The sequence below is a fragment of the Callorhinchus milii genome, unplaced genomic scaffold, assembly GCF_018977255.1.
Source record: "Callorhinchus milii isolate IMCB2004 unplaced genomic scaffold, IMCB_Cmil_1.0 Scaffold12, whole genome shotgun sequence".
Taxonomy (NCBI): Eukaryota; Metazoa; Chordata; class Chondrichthyes; order Chimaeriformes; family Callorhinchidae; genus Callorhinchus; species Callorhinchus milii.
Genome location: NW_024704753.1, coordinates 5287065 through 5306026, shown reverse-complemented (window position 1 = coordinate 5306026; position 18962 = coordinate 5287065). Strand labels below are relative to the sequence as shown.

The 18962-nt window shown below is 37.6% G+C and overlaps 1 protein-coding gene across 3 annotated transcripts in view; it reads left to right on the top strand.

The window, feature by feature from the left end:
- tafa1 (TAFA chemokine like family member 1) overlaps window positions 1–13487 on the top strand; it is a 167513-nt gene extending 154026 nt beyond the window's left edge. For 2 of the 3 annotated variants that reach the window (XM_042339635.1, XM_042339636.1), the window contains exon 5: window positions 5188–6242. In XM_042339635.1, coding sequence (XP_042195569.1) covers window positions 5188–5223 — 36 coding nt within the window. In that variant the 3' untranslated portion in view covers window positions 5224–6242. Of the gene's footprint in view, window positions 1–5187; window positions 6243–13233 lie in introns of those variants that run through there. The other variant, XM_042339637.1, reaches the window with a different exon arrangement.
- The last annotated feature ends 5475 nt before the right edge of the window (window positions 13488–18962 follow it).

Sequence of the window (18962 nt, the reverse complement as noted above, 5' to 3'; positions counted from 1 at the left end):
AATCACAGCAGAGAAAAATAATTTCTAAGCAACATGCTAAGTAATTGGTATGCATTAAATATCATGTATTGCTTATGGTTGCTGCATTTAATTATTAAACACCAGATGCCAAGCTGTTCAGTGGAATCTTTCTTTTCAAACAACTGTGGGTATCAGGTTAAATGAGTTGTCCTTTATGCAGAACATACACATTACTAACTCCATTTGAAAGAATTAGCCATGATGGACTACTTTGCAGATTTATAGGAAGCATGAATATTGATATAAAAACATTGGAATCTTCAACACAATGTACATTGTCCAAGCTCTCGTTTCAAGCGTTGTGTGAGCATGACTTCAGACAATTCTTCATAGAATGGCTGACAGTTTATGCTAAGCATTAATCAATGTGAAAGATATTTAGATGTTTTATGCATTTGAAACACTGTACTCTTCCTTTCTCATGCCATGTTAAAATAAGTAATTCACAAGACAGGCACATTAAAGAAATGAAGGGAAATGATTGTTAATGTTAAAGCCCACTTAACGTTCCATTTGCATGTATACATTGAGCAATTTGAATTTGCATTTCAAAATATTAATAAACCTGTTTGAAAGAAAATCAAAGGCAAGGTACAGTCAAGGTATCTTAACATGTAACTAAAATCAGGAAGAAATTTAACCTGCTTGAAAACTAAACAATTTCCACTATTAAGTGGAGACATCCTCCCTATTATTTGAAGATTGTTTGGGGACTTGGGACTTTGCTGCTCTGTTACTGCTAGTGTTATGACATAATGGAGCAAAATGCAGTTTTATTCAGTCTCATTCTTTTTTTTTTTTATTTTTTGTTTCGTCAGCCAGGTGTCTGACATGAACGGAAACCCCTCACTAAGCTTTAGAGTATCCAAATTGCACTGAGAGTTCCACATATCTATGTCACCTACATATGGAAATGTCCTTTGAATGGAATATGTATCCCCTCCCTGGATAGATCCCTTGCTTAGCTAATTCCAGAGATTCAGATTGACGAGAGTCAAAGCTTTGGGTGCATTGGGCTACAGCAGCAGTTTAACCAGCTAAAATGATACATTAACTTGTGCCATATTCTGGCATGTATCTTACATTTTCAAACTTTGCTAAGCAGTTTTTGAATCAGTATCTTATAGATGCTGTTAAAGTATTCCATGATTGCTGCAGGATAAGAATTTTTTGTGGAGATTCAGAAGTCTAGGGATCTAAAAGTGCAATATTTGCAAACTAGGTAAGTTGTGTTAATTGCAATTTATGATTCACTAATTTGAGATTAATAAATTATCACCAACTCTGAGCGCCTAAAATCAGGAAGGAAAAATATGCCCCTTGTTTACCAAAAGTTTCTGCCTAATGCTCACCAAAAAAGGTTTCTATTTGTTGTCAGACTGATCTGCTTCCCATCTGCTGATATAGATGAGATCAATGCAAATATACACATATATATACATTACTTTAGAAAAAACATGGTGATTCAAAGTTAAAACAATCAATAGGTTCCAAACAGTTTGGAGTTGATTTTTAGCCCGCAGTGGTAGGCACTGACATCATTATCTTGTGTCAAAAGCTGCTAACGAGCCTTTAAATCAATTAATGATTTCTACTTAAGAAGCAGAAAATATTACTTTATAAACTATTTCACTGTGGAGATAAAAAGATAGGAATTGAAGATGGGCCACGGGGGGAAATATTAAAGGAGTAGGCTGACCATTAAATTGCAAGCTGTTTGGAGTCTATCTTTCCTTTAGTTTCATCACCAGAGTGCCCCCTGTTATAGAACGTGTCCAAAGAGTTTTGGCAAATACTGACTGTTCTCTGGAATTCTACTCCTCCAGTGCAATGCATTCCCTTAAGAGGGTTCCCAATGATCCTCTGACCAGAACTAATCCTGATGAGATGTTTGTCTGGTTCTTCGACCCAAGACTTGTTTTGAGTGACAACATGAAAGAGCTGATTACTGCTGCGTAGCCTCATTAATACTCAGATCAGAATCCCTGCTGACAAGGCTTGTCAGTTCTCTGCTGTTCCTCGCTGGCCGCTAGGAGCTGTAAGCAAGGAAATCTTTCAGAAGCTAACTGCATTTCTACCATGTACCCTTGAGGGCCTTAATAATTAACGTGAAGCTGTGTCTCTAAATGGTGCGTGCATGTACGCCCGCACCTGTGTTTGTGCATGTGTTGTGTGAACAGAATGCATTGTACGTTGAATGCATCTTTATTGTTCAGTTACAAGGATGCTCACTATTCAAGCAACATATTTAACTTTCAATAAGAATGACGTGGATCAACCAAACTATAATCCCTGTGATGCTGTCCTGGATTATTTAACCTATTTTTTTCTGCCACATGAGTCTGAATCTTTCCTTTTTGGAAAAATTGCATCCTGTTTCCCCAATTTCCTGCATTATTAATTGCAGCAACTTTTTTTTACATTCGGAAGCAGACTTGTTAATAGAAGCTTATAATTTTCAACAGAAATGCAAATGTGACTTTCACTTTCTGGTGTTTTTTTAAATTGAAGGGTTTATGCTGCTGGGAGCAAAGCTACTTCAGTTCAGCAATCTAGTGATGTGAAATGGGAAGTTTGATTTATACTCCCCTGTTTTGCATCTCTTTAAATCAGGGCCAATTTTCAGATCACCAAAATAGGACGTTTGTTCTGCAATCTTATTGAAGATGTGTGCTCCCCAGCTCCCGTTTATACTGTATGGAAATCACAGTGTTTCAGTGCCAAACATGCAGTAAAGAGCAACATTAAATGTTGCTGCGCTAACTCTCATCCGCAATTCCTTTGTTGTAAGTAGTGAGAATGTATCTGTTCGCACGTGGCATATATTGCCTCTTAATACAGGGGACTTGTAAAGGTTAACCTACTCTGATGGTAAGTTACAATATTGTATTACCTTGATCCTCTCACCTGCGTAGTTTTCTTAATATTTCATTAGTAGTGCAACCATTTTGACTGGTGTATCCATCTCACAAAAAACAATAAACCTACCCATTGCAGGAATGTTTTTATAGCCAAACAGTTAGATCTAGGGCATCATTTCACCTAGCTTTATGATCACTGCTAACATATTCTCAGTCCTTCAGACAGCACTGGGATATTTTACACTGGTCCAACCATTAAATATATTCTGCACATGCACAAGGAATAAATAACAAAGAATACAAGTGTCACAATGTTGAAACATCTGATTATATTGTGTAATGAAATGGTGATGGTAATTCCGATATCTCATGTGAAGAACACTGTGACCAATGGTTTATCCATGAAAAATTGGTCCGTGAGTGTCTGCCATTCATTACTCTAATAAAAATAAGGACATTCAACATAAAAGTGTTTCAAATGTGAGTAGCGGGAAAGAAAAATGGTCTTCAATTGGGATCAGAAGTATTTATTACATTTCTTAATCATAAAATATTCATGGACATTAAATCTTTAAAAGATGACTGCTGCTTTTGATCAATTTTTGGTAACAAAGCAAAGACAATTAAAAGCACAAAAAGTGCAGACAAGCAACAGTAATCAGCTCCAGTGTAACTTAAGCCCAAAGGTGTACAAGAACCCCTCTCGATGAGTACAGTAACAGCAACTGCACATGTAGTGCCTGCACACTGCTAACCTGGGACCATTGGATACCTGATCAAATGAATTCAGAAACAAATAATTGTGCATTCCATCTCCAACAAGAACCACACAGCCCAGTAGACTCATAAACGGAGTGTAGAAAAGTAGATGAGCAATGAGCACAATGACAAGTAGCAGAGTATCTTTGCTTTGAAAATCTTAGCGGCTTATAAAATAGACGAATTCCTTTACATGCGCACACTGCCAAGGTCAATACCTTACCGATCAGCTCTAATTGTGCCTACATCGCAAGTGTTGATCTAATGCTGGAGTATTGTGATTCTGAGTTGAGTCCAAAGCAGCAGCTGTGGAGGTGGCAATATGCTGTTTGGTCCAATGTACATCATGATATAACAGTCTCATAACACATGGTGGAACCACCATTGATACCTACCCACCCAGGGTGTCCAGCTTCTGAAGTCAGCTCCTAAGGTCAATTTGCACACTCAGTGGTGTTGTTCCAAGTTTCAGAGAACTTTTGAATGTCCAATAATGTGTAGTCAGGCCAGAGTCGGACAAAATTATTCAATGCACCTCAATCACCCCAGCGGGTTAGATGTTAAAAGGATATTAACCACTCTTTTTGTTTCATGTTATATTCCTTTTACTTTCATCTTATGATCCTTGAGTGTATTAGAGTTGCCTTCCACAATGTCCCTTTCCATCTCACATCCTATTATATATTGCCCCCCATCACCTGCTCTTTCCTTTCTTACTGTGTTCCCTTGCCTTGGCTTATTCTAGTCTCAATTCTTACCCAACTTTGATATATATCCATCCAAGCCTATGTGCTCCTATCCCGTAGAACAGCTCTGCACCCTATTGCAACTCTGCAGTCTTGGGTTGGGATTGCAGCTGCACATGGCAAATTGATGTTCTGAGGAGTTAGATTTAGCAATTTAAGAATCTTCTTTGGAACTTCCCCTCATCCACCAGCCACCCCACACACACATACATCCCACTGAGAGAAACGAGAATTGGTTTGAAATTGAGGGTGAAATCATTGCAATTTCCCAGCTCTAAATGAAAGGGTCGCACTTGTCAAAAGCACTTTAATGATTTGTGCAGAAAGACCAAAGAAACACAAAAACCTAGCCACCATCAAGTACTCCCACACAAGCCTTTAGAGGTGGATCTGGCACCATGGAGCAACTCACTGGCTGAGAGAATAAGCACCCATCTTGTCACAGGTGGATGGGAGGAGAGGAACTCAGATTACAGAGTCCAGGAAGAGAGCAGATGGGAGTAAGTAATTGAAACTTTTTTTTTAACCTTTCAGAGCAACTCACATTGCCTACCACCTCCCTGTTACAGAATTTCTTTACTTTTTTTTTTGGGTTGTGCTGTTATACACCCGTGTGCTATTTAAAAACAAATATGAGTCACGGCTTTAAATAAAATTTACTGTTGTGTAAGGTGAGAGTTTCAGATTTATGCCAATAAAATAGATATTTGTTATTTTCCAAGAGAGAGAGTCACATTTCTTAGAAACAGTTGTGCATATAGCAGTAAAGGATTATGATCATTTGCTTCCCTCCCACACAGATGGAAGAAGTTCACCCCAAACTCTTTACCAGCTAATCCACCCCATGGCTAGGTTTTTCCGGGATGAGCAGAGGTCCAGATCACCGTCAGTCACGGCCTGTACACCAGAGAACACATCGGGTTATCAACCTCCAATGGAGCCCTGAATGGAATATTTTGGCGTTTTCAGAGGGAATATGGTGAAACTCTTGAGGAAGAGAAGTGTGTTTCATCCTGGAGTGATTGCTTGTTGCTTATATAAAAAAAGACAAATTGGACTCTGGCTCCTCCAGTGTGAAATAGAGACATCGCCAATCTCTGGCAGGACTCAGTTTGATTTTCTGCAGGACTTGATCCAGAGTCAATTGACAGAAACAAGCAAAGGATTGACTGGTTTGAGGTTGTGGCTCATCACTCTCATTGATACGTTATCTGGGATGTGGACCACATGCCCTTCAAATTCTGTCTCTGTCATCAGCGCAGCTTGTCAAGCCTTGTCCAAGGACATTCAAATATCTGCTGAAACACAGGCATCACCCATTGTTTGAGAAGATACTTCCTAGGTAGCTGGCACACCAGAACACCAGCAGCTCATACAAGCTTCAAGCTCTGAGGCTCAGCATGGAATTTAGTCAAGCGACACTCCATCCGAAAGCACTGTACTGAACTAAGGCACAGAATGTATGTGAGAGATATCCTGCAAGGAAACATCATGGGGGGGTTTGGGGAGGGAAAGAATGGTGGCTTCATTTTCTGTGACAGATGTTAATACTGTATATTGTAAAGCAATCTTGCTGCTTTGGAGAAACCAGCACTTATAAAATTCCTACAAATATGAGAAAAGGGTTTAACAAGCCAAACACTATTCAAATCTCACTGTAAATCAACACAGTTTTAAAAAAATCCAAATGAAAACGTTACTTAAATCTAGTTGATTAAAGAAGGTTACAAAATATTTCAAGGTTTGTTTTTATGTTTCTTATCAGCAGCCAAGTCTTCTGTGTTATTGTAGTTCTTAGACATAGAAATGCAGCCACAAAATATACAGCCAATTCATTTTACAGAATATCCTTTGAGCGCACTGAGGCACCTTGACGTGATAAGGCACTATATCAAATGCAAGGATTATTATTATTATATTATGAAGTGATATAGCATGGAAACAGGCCATTTGGCCCAACGAGTCTGTTCAAGTGTTAGTTGTGGGAGTTCATGTACCTGTTTAAATAGTCTGGCTACTGGTGATAACAGGAGGTAACGCCTTCTTTTATTAGTACCATAAAGTAATAGAGAAATCAAGGGGAAAATACCTCAATCAGTGCTACTAACGGCAGTATAGACTTCAATTAGCATGCTTCTTGGCTCTAGTAAGATGGTGCTATTATGTTAGATGGTTCTATTATGCCAGTGATCAGAGTCTGTAACAATCACAATGGTAACAGACAGATGGGTGAAGCACTACAATAGTAAGCCCTTAAAAAAATTGCAAATCAAACAGAATTTTTTCTTACTTCCAGGGTTCATGTGTATGTAATTGAACATCATTATGCCAGCTGCTCATTTTAGCCTTTTTCTTTGGGGCTATTTTTATTTAATGCCAGTGTTTATGAGAGGAAGTGAAAATTCCACCTGCCTCTAGATTTACTCTATTTACGTAGCATTTGAGAACATCCAGAATTTAGCTAATTTGTTGAATTCGGTCTCAATATTTGAAATAGTATTTCTGTAGTCATCAAAGAAACGTATCGAAAAACAGCTTCAAAATTAAGGAGGTGTTTAAGAATTTGCCAAATTCTGCACTCTCTGCACACTCAGAAAATATTTAGATGGAATTTCTCCCTCAATGTTTCCAGTTGAATAAACTGTGTTGAAAACTACAAATAGATATAAGTGAACCCATAAATCCTATGTCTCGTGGTTGTATTAAAGAAACCTCGGAATTTGAGTTTGTGCTTTGTACTAAAATTGCTTTATGGAGGGAAACTTTTCAGACTATTTTAACATTGCTAGCAAACAATAGACATGTCAAACGAACTGTGGGAAATGGAAAAAGATTGCACAATGTCCTAACCATGCAACTCACATGCAAAAGATAAGGACACATCAGTCTTCCAGTGACCGTGGTTATCCAGGTACTGTATTGTAATGGAAAATGGGATTTCCCATTATAATACAGAAGGAAGATTTGCAAATTATCATTGTTACCCCCCCCCCACTCCATACACACACACAGGTCACTAGAGGATATATATTGTGTACTTTCTGGTCACTTATCATGTGTTTTGTTAATGCTGTGAACGTGTTGAAAATGCAAGACATATATGGTGGAAGCTGTGATTATTTTTAGTCAGTTCCTTGCTTCCACGAAGATGGAGCTATCATTTGGCAGTTCTGTATCATGGAAGCTGATGTACACCCATTTCCGTGGCATGTCGCTCACAATATGTGCTCTGTTATCTGTCTTATTTATAGATCTTATTCAGCAATCTGAACACTTACATGTCAAAGTACAGTACTGTTTAGGCCTCTTTAATCTAAAACAGCATCTTATGAGGATAAGACAGTTAAATATGATATTTTTTTAAAACCCAGCTTAATCATAAAAGTCAAAATGTAAAAAATATTTGACAATCTCTCTGGTGTAAAATCCAGGATATTTATCAAATATGTTTTATCTACCATAATTATAATAGATTACCAGTTTAATGTTGTGTTTTACTCAAGACTGGTTGTTTCATATTTTGTGAGCTTGTCAGTATAATCAATATATTAATATATACTTGCAGAACTAGTGAAATGCATGTTTCTTTGTCAATATAACACACATGCACAAGACGACCAAACTGTCTACTGTTATAAAGTTAGTGAAATTACCTCTCAGTCTGGTTTTCAATTCACTGCCTAGTCACAGCATATACAGACTTAGAAAATCAATGGAATTTAATTTGTCGGTCTTCACCTTCTCACCTCCTTTTAAATGAACATAGATATATTCCGAGATATTTGAAACCTGGTTCGGAACACAAATGATGGGGCATATTTCCTTACCAAACTGATCATATACTCTCACTTTCCAGGGCATGTACACTATGTATCACTTTCCATGTAGGTGATTTTAATTATGGATCTACATCCAGCACAGATTCCATTGGAACTAAGTTGTCAATGATACCATAGTCCAATTCATGGATAACACATACAATTTTCTGTACACATCATATATTATTACCTAAATGAAATTGTTTTATAATACAATGCAAAAAAAATCCATGACTGTTTATGGCACACTGTGGGGCACAGTTGGCTGCCGCGTTACGGCAAGAAGATATCGTCAATCCACTTTACAATATATTCTGTGAAACGTTTTGAGACATCTTAACGTCTTGACAAGGTGCAATATCAAATGCAAGGTTTATTATTTATTACAATCATCCTTTTAATCATAAATGTAACACATTGTCCAGGCTGACCCTCTGGTGCGGTACTGGGGGAGTCCTGCATTGTTGTAGGTGCCATTCCTCAAATAAGACCATAAATCAGGGGCCTGTCTGCCTGTACAGGTCTCCAGAGATTAAGCATCCCATGATGTATTCAAAAAGAGAAGTTTGTCTCATTGTCCCGGCCAATAATTCTCCAGATAAACTGCTCATTCACCTCATGGCTGTTTATGTTTGCATGGCCAAAATGATATCTATCTATAAAAAAAAGCCTCTAGAGCAATTACCATAAAGTACTTTTCAACATAACATAATATAAAAATGCAACTTCTTTCCTCTTATTGGCCTCCCTGTGCAGGAAATTAACTCCAATGGAACATTGGGTAAAACATTGAAAGCAATCTTGAAGAAAGGGACAATAAAGTACCTATGAAGATATCAGGCAATAAAAGGGAATGAGCACAATTTTGTGCGAAGGAGGTTGTAGCAATGGTTCATAAAAGGAACTTGTATTATACAAAGTAACGATGGATACAAATGAACTAATGGCACATATGCATGACATTTGCATACACTGGCTAAATCCTACCCAACATTGTGTATTAATCTAGAATTCACAATTTAAATACTTAGTTTATGAAGCATCTGACCACGAGGCTGAAGAGGATGAAATTAGACTGATTCAGATCTACGTAGATAAATCTAAATTTGAACCAGTTCACTTTCTGGGGAACCTGTTCTTCTAAAACCATTGATACGTGTATCCAGAGGAAACTCATGCCAGTCAGTGTTCCTTATGCTTGTCAAACATTTGTACTAAGGTTATTGTTTGCATCCAAAAGGCTTCTTTTCAATCTCTTCTCACAATGAACAAAGGTCTGCTGAATGCGTGCATTTTCTGTGGCAGTTTTGTGATCTGTACTTAGTTCTGTTGTAATTTAATGGTATGTGTCTAATCTGCTCTCTGATGGTCCATTGATGAACACTGGCAATGTAATGGCATTATGCATCTGACTCCCTGGCAGCATCACCAATCTTGTGCTGTTCTGTTATAATGTAGACATCGGATTAGAAGAACCTCACTTTGAGCTGAAGCCAGCTGAACCCATTGGAAAATTGGCCGACACAGAATGATTCCCCCATACATATTTAAAAGTCATTCCCCTAGGAATCTAACACTATGATTAGTATAAATATGATGTAAATTGGTTCAATCAGAAAATTACAATTTAAGAGTAAAATTTTCCAAAATTATCCTGAACGTCAGAGTTTTTTGAAATGACTTTTTCTGCAGAATATTTAGAAAAAATCAATTTCAAACTCTCACAGCTATAGGGGCAAATGATGGAAAGAAATGTAGGCTCTCAAGATACAATAAATTAGGTTTTAGTTGGTTTAAAAAGATGATCTGCATTCTATCTCCTAGATTTGCTTATCCTTTTAACCGAATAATGGTGAGGTGACATCCTTTGAATGGGACATTAAACCGAGGTCCCTGTTGTTTGCTCAGGTGGACATTAAAGATCCCAAGGCACTATCCTTGCATTTGATATCATGTCTTTCACGTCTGGAGGATGTTTCAAAGTGCTTCACAGGATTTACAATAATGTATAATGTTGCATATTTTATAAGCAAATGCAGTAACAAATATGTGCATAGTAGTGTCCCACAAACAACCATGAACCAAATGACCAATTTACCCGGTGTATTACTTGTGCAGGAGACCGGGAGAAACTCCTTTCTCTTTTCAAATGCTGTCATGGGTTCTTAAATGTCTACCTGAACAGGCAAACTTGGTTTACTGTCTCATCAGAAGGACAGCATCTCTAACAATGAAGCACACTCCCAACGCTGCATTGGAGTGGCAGCCTAGAATATGTGAGTTCAAAGCCCAAATGGGGTTTGAACCCACAAGCATCCGACTCAGAGGCTCGAGTGCTTCCTGCTGAGTCAGGCCAACACCTTTAAGCAGCTTGTTTTAGCGGCAAATGTATAGTTCAGGTAGAGGGCATCTTAAAAGCACTTAGAATAACCAAATATATGGATTTAATTTTTTTTGAGGGTTTCTTCACATGACACAATTAAAGTGCATCAATAAAAAATGAGTACAACAAAAGAATTCAATCCACCATAGGAAAGATTATGTCTGCTCTAGTACAGCAGCCATCAGTTAACCAGCACCATAATAACAGGGTGATTTTGACATAACGTGAATCAAACCATGAACACTTAAAGGCCGAGATTCAATCTCATTTTGGAATCTCGTTAAATTTAGAACTCTTTCGATCTGAAATTTTAGGATTGCGACAAAGGATTTTGGAAACATTTTTAAACTCAGTCTGAATTTGGAAACGGGTTCTTTTTAAGACTTTTTAAGAACCGCAGAAAACCGTCTTCCAAATTAGGAGTGTATTTAAGCAAATTCTTCACACTCTTAAATTGCAAAATAAAGTAGTATTAAGAGGCTAAATAGGTGTAATTTTAGGCCCTAGAATTCTGTCCATATATGCGATTTATTCAAGGAAATTGGGTCTGGCTGATGCTCTTGGCTTTGTCAGTGCTTTGACCAGTAGCTGCTCTCTGTCAGTGAAATCAGTTACCAGGGTTTTATGTTATGCATGTTAAATAGGGAAAGGTGGAGGGAGAGAGACCTATAGATTTAATACTACGGGCAACCAAGGACACTGATCTGCATGAAAATACAGCAGCAAAGGTAATAGAAGAAACAGAGAGGAGTTGACGCATATACTGGTTTGCTGTTTTAAAGTGTGTTCGATAAATATCATTTTGGTGCTGCGATTTTAAAATTGTTGTCTGGTGCTTCAATTATTGAATCGGACTGTGTTTGTTTCATTCTTCCTTATCACACTGCAATCCTGCTGACTTTGCCTGGAGCCACTTTGACCAAGTGGTTGGTGTGATTTGCATATCCAAATATATGTTCGCATTCATTTATAAACAAGTCCATCAGAAATGAATTAAGTGTGCCATTCTAACATCATACTGCATCTCAAATTTCATGTAAATAAGCCAGCAGTGTTTTTGATAACTCTGGGAGTCATTCAACTCAACAGCACAGGTGGGCAATGGAAAAAAAAAATTTCGAGAGGCTTGAACAGCCCTTCAAAAGATTCCTGGGCATCATAGATGACTTTAACTCTAGTTGAGTCTGTGAGGACTTCTTAAGAGCAAGTGCTGTAGTAGATCTATTATAACATTGACAGAAAAATGAGATTTAGAGTGATACGAGCCAAATGTGATATGTTTGGAAGCATTATCGACATATAAAGTAGCAAATGATGAGTGAAAGGAGAAAATAAGCAATCAAAATGAAACACAATGACTGCAGTAATGATTTATTACACAAGTTAGCTGCAGGGATATGGAAATATTGTTTAATCCCATTTAATTTTCCTCTCACAGAAATTGTCATGTTGTTATGCCTCCGTTAATTATAACATTTTGTGTCTCCAATAGAGCACAGGTACAGTGGGGGTAATACATATCGTTCAGAGCTCAGCATGGGAATAGCAGCTCTGTTTTCATGTGTGTGCTGAGCAGATGATTGATTATTGTATGACATTGTTTTCGATGTGAAAAAGCTTCTGACTGGCTATGATGCTGTGTTATCGTTGGTACCTTCCAGAAATGAATGTTCACAAACAGCAAATTCACAGCTTTAATGTTTTGGCGGCCACCATCATAGAAATTTATAATGCAGAAGGAGGCCATTCGGCTCCCAGAGCAAGGTGATCATTCAATCCCACTGGTCCACCTTATCCCCAATCCTTTTCAATCTGTCTACTTCCCTCTTGAAACCCACAATGGATTTAGAGCAGCTATGTTTATATATCAGAATTTCGATCCCCATAGTTTTTCAATCTCAATGGCAAATCTTTCATACCCAAGTGAATGAATGAAATGTACTATAACTTTGTTATATCAGTAACTGCTACCATTGACATATGATTGTTCCCAAGTGCGAGAACTGGGAAGATAGAAAAGGTTAATGAAGCTTCATCATTATACAGTTTATAAATATCTGCCATAGTCATTTGCACTATATATCCAGTACACGGAGCACTCTGAAATCAGATGTTAGAATTAATCCTTTGAAAATTAAGGAGTAAAATAAAATGAAGAAATGCAACCCTCTGAAACTGCAACAGCATTTCAAACGCACAGTGGAAACATCAGTGTTTTACCCCCAAACAATTATAAGCAAGGAACTCTTATGATTCTGTGCATGTTTGCAACTCTGCTTTAGGAATTACATTTGGGATTCACATAAAAATATCTTTTGCCAATTGTGTGGAGGTAAACACACACATATATATGTATATATATGCCTGTGAATATATATTGAAAACTGAAGTTGTGTTTAGTCCTCAAAGAGGTTGAATTGACAATAGCTCCAGAAACGGTACTAAAACCAACACTATCTACTGCCACTCATTAATAGTTCTTCATATAATCATGAACAATATTAATGCTTTGGGATATTTTAATGCATTTTTTTCTAGACAATAGTGCAAATTTCAATTAAGCAAATTCACTTTATTGTACTTTCAAAAGATTGGATTTACCCTCAGAAAATTCATCCTTTTTTTTCTTCTACTTAATTGTTCAGATCCACCCGAAGGCCTAATCCCGGATTTCACTTTTCCCTCGATGATTCTAGAAGGAAGACAGCCATTATGAAGGATGTTTGTGAAGGAATCTTTCGGTCATGTGGTTAACCAGGCTTTACAATCAAAAAGTGGAAAAACATCTGAAGGACAGTTAAATCTGATACTTTCACAGTGCGAATGGTGCTGAGACCACATGAATCCCTTTATTCTTCCAGCAATGAGATCAAATACCCCTAGAGTACTGGATGTTGACCTTTTTACCTTGGAGTCATATGGCTGATGTTACAAGTTTTACATTGTGGTTTGTGTCTGAGCTGGAATTGCGATGTGCTCAAGAAAACAATTGCCGAGGAATTGATACATTCCTCTAATCAGCATCTACACATTGCTGATTAAACGTATTAAATTCTCTTCGAAAGCAAGACTTGAAATCTTCTCTCGAAATAAAATGGCACTGTTTAGGGAGGAGGGAAGTGCATTCGACGGACTTTGAGAACAAGCGTTCCACTCCTATAGAAGATGTTGTTCAATTCTGCAATCAATTACAGCGATTTATATAAATCCTGTATGGCTCAGTTCCATCAAGCATTAATAGCATGCTGGCTTTGCTCAATATGCTCTTTCTGACCGGTGTACATTGGTATGAACAACCACACACACACAAAAACACTCCTGGCGTTCACTTGGGATGTTACAAAGAAACCATTCCAGCCTCGCCAGATGGAAAGCAACAGGGCTATTAGCAGGAGACACTGATGCATACTGACAGCACCAGTTCCTTCGCATGGTCATTGCAATCCATGGGTTCCTCTCTTAATATTCAAGAAGGCTGTAGATATAAGATGTCTGATTACTTTGTATTATTAGTGTGCCCCACAGTACATTAAACTGTTTACTCATACAGAGTTTACCGCTTATTACTGAGTAGGAAAAAAACTAATTGCCCTTAATTTACAGGAAACCAACACACATTGAATGATCAGGACTTTCTCAAAGTCAGTTAACTCTGGAGACATTTCCAGGGGAGTTGATCTACAATTGAACAAGTTGGACTTGACTGGAGCAATTCAAGTGGAAGAAGATTATAATGCTTTGTACATCGAATACATTCAATGCAAAATCTCAATTTTGTATATCGAATACATTCAATGCAAATTTATAATCCAGAAGCATTTTGGCTGATAATGGTATCTATTTTACATAGTAATGTATCAGTGTACATCATCTCAATTAATATCCTTTTTTCACTTCTCTGAGTTTTCTGTAACATTCTTGTTAGGCATCGTTCTTGTAGACAGACTATTGAATTGATTTTACTTCCTGATTGAACATTTTGCAATTTGTTGTACACTGTTTGTATAAACAGACCAATACACGCAGTTTCAATCTGCTGCTTTACATTCCCTCTCACACTCCACATACCCACTTCACCACTCCCCCACGAATTTCTCCCAGCTGTTGATAGAGATGGCTTATCGTAGGGTTCACTGGCAATGCACTGGTATCTCGCCCAAACAGCCATCCTTCACACATGTAACCCTGAGCAGTGGATACCAGCAGCTTATTCAACTCTTGGGAGCACCACAGCTCACTCAGCCTGATCATGTCGACACTCAATAGCTATACATTTTCAGCAGGGTGTTCATCAGCTAAAGCCTTAATGGGTAGGGTAGTCCTAGCTGGATAAGCAATTGTAAAGCTTGCTCTCAATGACGAGCTATGTGGCTTTACAACAACAACAACAAAATTACATTTAGCTGGTTAAACTCCAGCAGTAACCCAACGCACACTCTAGGATACCCAAACCTGGGGTTTTGCCAATCTATGCCTAATACTTTCAATTCATTTTAAAGTATATTTTGTGAAGCGCTTTGGCGACATCTTGAAGATGTGATAAGGCGGTATATCAAATGCAAGGATAATTATTATCATTAAGCTTGGCGATTGGTTTCCACATGTCTCAGACACCTGGCTGACCAAAAACAAATGTGATCAGGAGCAGGACCTCTGCCTGATGTTCCTGTCTCTAACCCAGGAACACAGAGGTACCAAAACAATACAAGAGGGCACAGGTTTAGTTGCAAAGGGCAATTTCAAGACCGACATCAGGAAATATTTATTTATATAGAGAGTAATTAATGACTGAAACAGGTTACCATTAAGACAGCTGAGGCTAAGATGATGGACCCAATTAAGAATAACAGTTTGATGCTGTGATGGGTAATTACTGTGACGGTAAGTTGGATATTGTGGATGGATGAGATCAAATGGGTTGAAGGGTCTTCTTTACCAAACCTTATGAAATGCAGGACTCCTTCAGTCACCTGGTTAAGTATTAGGCTAATTCAGCATAGATGAGAGATTAAACTAAGGAACTCTGCGATGGGAATGGCTCAGATTAATACTGGGCCATGCATTTGTCCACACAGCAAGTTGCAGTTGCTATGGCATGGAATTTCCTCAAATATTCCTTAAATTTGCACTGACATTACTTTAAAGAATGCTGCAAATGTTACCCCTATACAGTATATATAGTAAAATGAATTGATGCTTATCTATAGCAAATGCTTCCACTAACTCTTTAAAAGGTAACATTTTACACAGAACAATTAAACAAAGAAGGAAATTGAGGAAATGAACCTGTAACCTTAAGTGAAGTAAATACTGAGATGTAGCATGATAGCACACGTAACTGTAATGCTTCCTGAAGTCTGTCTTGCCCGTTTCTGCTCCAAATAATATTTTCCCTTGATCAAGCAATGTGAACATGATACAACAAAAACGCATCCTGCTTACCAAAAGGCCATCATATTGTAATAAAATAATGGCCCTGAAAAGATAGAAAATGAAAGGGATCTATCGTACACATACATTGATATCTTTTTATGTGTTTATAACAGGGAAATCTTCGGCAAAGAAGCTCTTACTGAAATGTTGCTTTAAGCCAAGGCCACAGTAGTTATGCTGGAATCTTATCATGCAGCAATCTCCACGAGTTTAACACAATCTTCTCCAGATCATCAAGGTGCTTTACCCTGCTGTGGAAATCATTCAAGCCAGCTTTGAGGATATACTTAAGAGTTACACTCCACTCAGTATTTCCTAAGCACTTCTAATTCAATCTCTTTCCCTTTCACCAGTTCTGATGCTTCTTTCTAACCAGTTGTATTATTATTATTCATCAACCCCACTAGGTTGAGGGCTGATAATAAAATTATTCATAGCTTGACAAACCTATAAACGCTGATTTATGAATATAACTTCTTGTTACACGTTTAAACCCACACATGGTAATAAACACACTTTAAAGTACATAAATGACTTTTTATGACAGTAATAAAGCTGTAGACAGTCTTTTTAAGTATACAATTATTCTTATATTTTAACAATTTTAATACTTTTATTAGATATATCATTACTGGTGGGTTTTTCCCTGCTCCCATCTGTTTCTTCATCACACTTCTGGTGCCAACATGTGAATATCTAAAATAAACCTGATTATAAGTTGTTATCCTAGTGGTTTGAACCTTGCTTAACACATTCTTGTATCCTCAGCACATTGTTTCTATGCTGAACTGGTATGTTCAATATGTTGACAAGACGACTATCCATCTTGGACAGTTGACTCACTGAACTGCTTTGTTGTCAGATACCATGTCTCTTCAGTCTGTTTGTCTCAATTGCAGAATGAATTGAGTGATTATTCCAACAGTTAGGAGAACAAAGTATTACTTACTCTCAAGTGGAAACTATTTGAAATGAATTGAACAGAAATTAAGTAAAGTTGGACATTGAATGCTGAGAACATGCTGTAGATAGATCACAAAGCTATACCAATTACACCTTGTTATAATTTGGGGAAATAATCATGTAAATGGTTGTAGCACCCAATATCAAGGAAGTTGGAAGGATGTCAAGGCATTGGAGAGCGTGCAAAGGAGACTTACCAGGATAATACCAGGAATGAGGGAGTTCAATTTCAGGAGCGGTTAGAGAAGCTAGGGTTATTCTCCTTAGACCAGAGAAGGCTAAGAGGAGACTTAATAGAAGTTTTCAAAATTATGAGGGGATTCAATAGGGTGAGCAAGATGAAGCAAAATTCCACTGGCGGGTGGCTCGGTAACCTGAGGAAAACCAATTTAAAATAGTTATTTAAAGAAACAGGGGGAGGTAAGGAAAATTTTTTTCACACACGACTTGTTCGGATATGGAATGCATTGCCTGAAAGGGTGGTGGAAGCCAATTCGACAGCAACTTTTAAGATAGAAGTAGATAATTATTTGGGGAGGACAAGTTTGGAGGGCTATGGGGAGTGAGTGGGGGAGGGGATTGATTTGGATAGCTCTTTTCAAAGAGCTGGAACTGACACGATGGGCTGAATGACCTCCTTCTGTGCTGTATGCTATGATTCTATGATATAGCTCAGCTTTAAGCAGTATCTTCCATAGTCGAATTATAGAGCAATACAATTCCTCAAATCCTTGTTACACCATGGCACGTTTAGATATCACAACCCAATTGTTTAGCTTTCAGTTTAACCAATCCAAATGGATAATGTATCGGAGTCCTGTAGCTCAGTGGTTAGAGCACTCGCTTTGCAAGTGAGAGACCTGAGTTCAATTCCAGGCAGGGCGAAACCTTGGGCAAGTTTCCTTACTCCACACAGAGCCTAATAATAATCCCTCCAAAAAACCAAAAACAATAATTAAATTGGTCATTTTCAATCTACGACTGTTTGTGGGACATTGCTGTGCGCAATTGGCTGCCGCGTTCGCCCACAAATATACAGTCAATTCACTTTACAGTGTGTTCTGTGAAGCGCTTTGGGACGTCCTCCTGACGTGAAAAGCGCTATATGAAATGCAAGGATTATTATTATTATTATTATTATATGTGAAAATGCAATCGTATCAACACATACCCTCTAAATTGGCTTTTTAATAGTGTTACACAATCAATGGTTTTACATTTCCAAATTGAAACATTTTAGTCTGAGATTTGATTAAATTATACTCACTTGCATTCTCTTTAAATTTCTTATCATTTCTGCACTGAAAAATTATTATGTTTTAATCCATACTCTCATATCTTGGGGTAATAGAGATTTTCTAATGGCTATTTGTAGGTCTTTGCTGGCATGAAAGGCAACTGCATTTGCCTACAAAAACAATCACAATCCCTGACAGTAACATGAACTGTTTTGACATGATAATATGCTACAAAGATTAATTCTTTCTTTACAGCTTCTATTTCTCGTTATTTTAGCAACAATTCCATGAATGTAAAGATTTTATGCACTCTGCTGCTCAATACAATATTTTACATTGCTAATGGAAGAGTTTCTTGCAATTTCTGAATGTTAATTTTGTGGTCGATCGACACAAGCATTCCACTTGTTCAAGTACAGCAAAATGGAATGGTTGGCTGTAAATTATTATTTACTAACAAAATACAAAGGCAATGCCTTTCCTTGAATTTCACAATCTTAACAATAACTATTATCATTTTCAAGGACATTTTACTGCCTTTTGCTGCAATGACAGTCATACCAGTTTGCCCTCTAGAGCAGTGAAGTGGAGAGTCAAGCATTAACTTGACCCTTTCATTGAGTCCAACATATTGAGGCTGACAAATGTCTCCTGATGACAAAAAGCTTTGTTTCTCTTGTCATTACCTTTTTCTGTCCTCCAGTCAAAAACTGGATATCTCTACTGTGGTTTGCATAAAC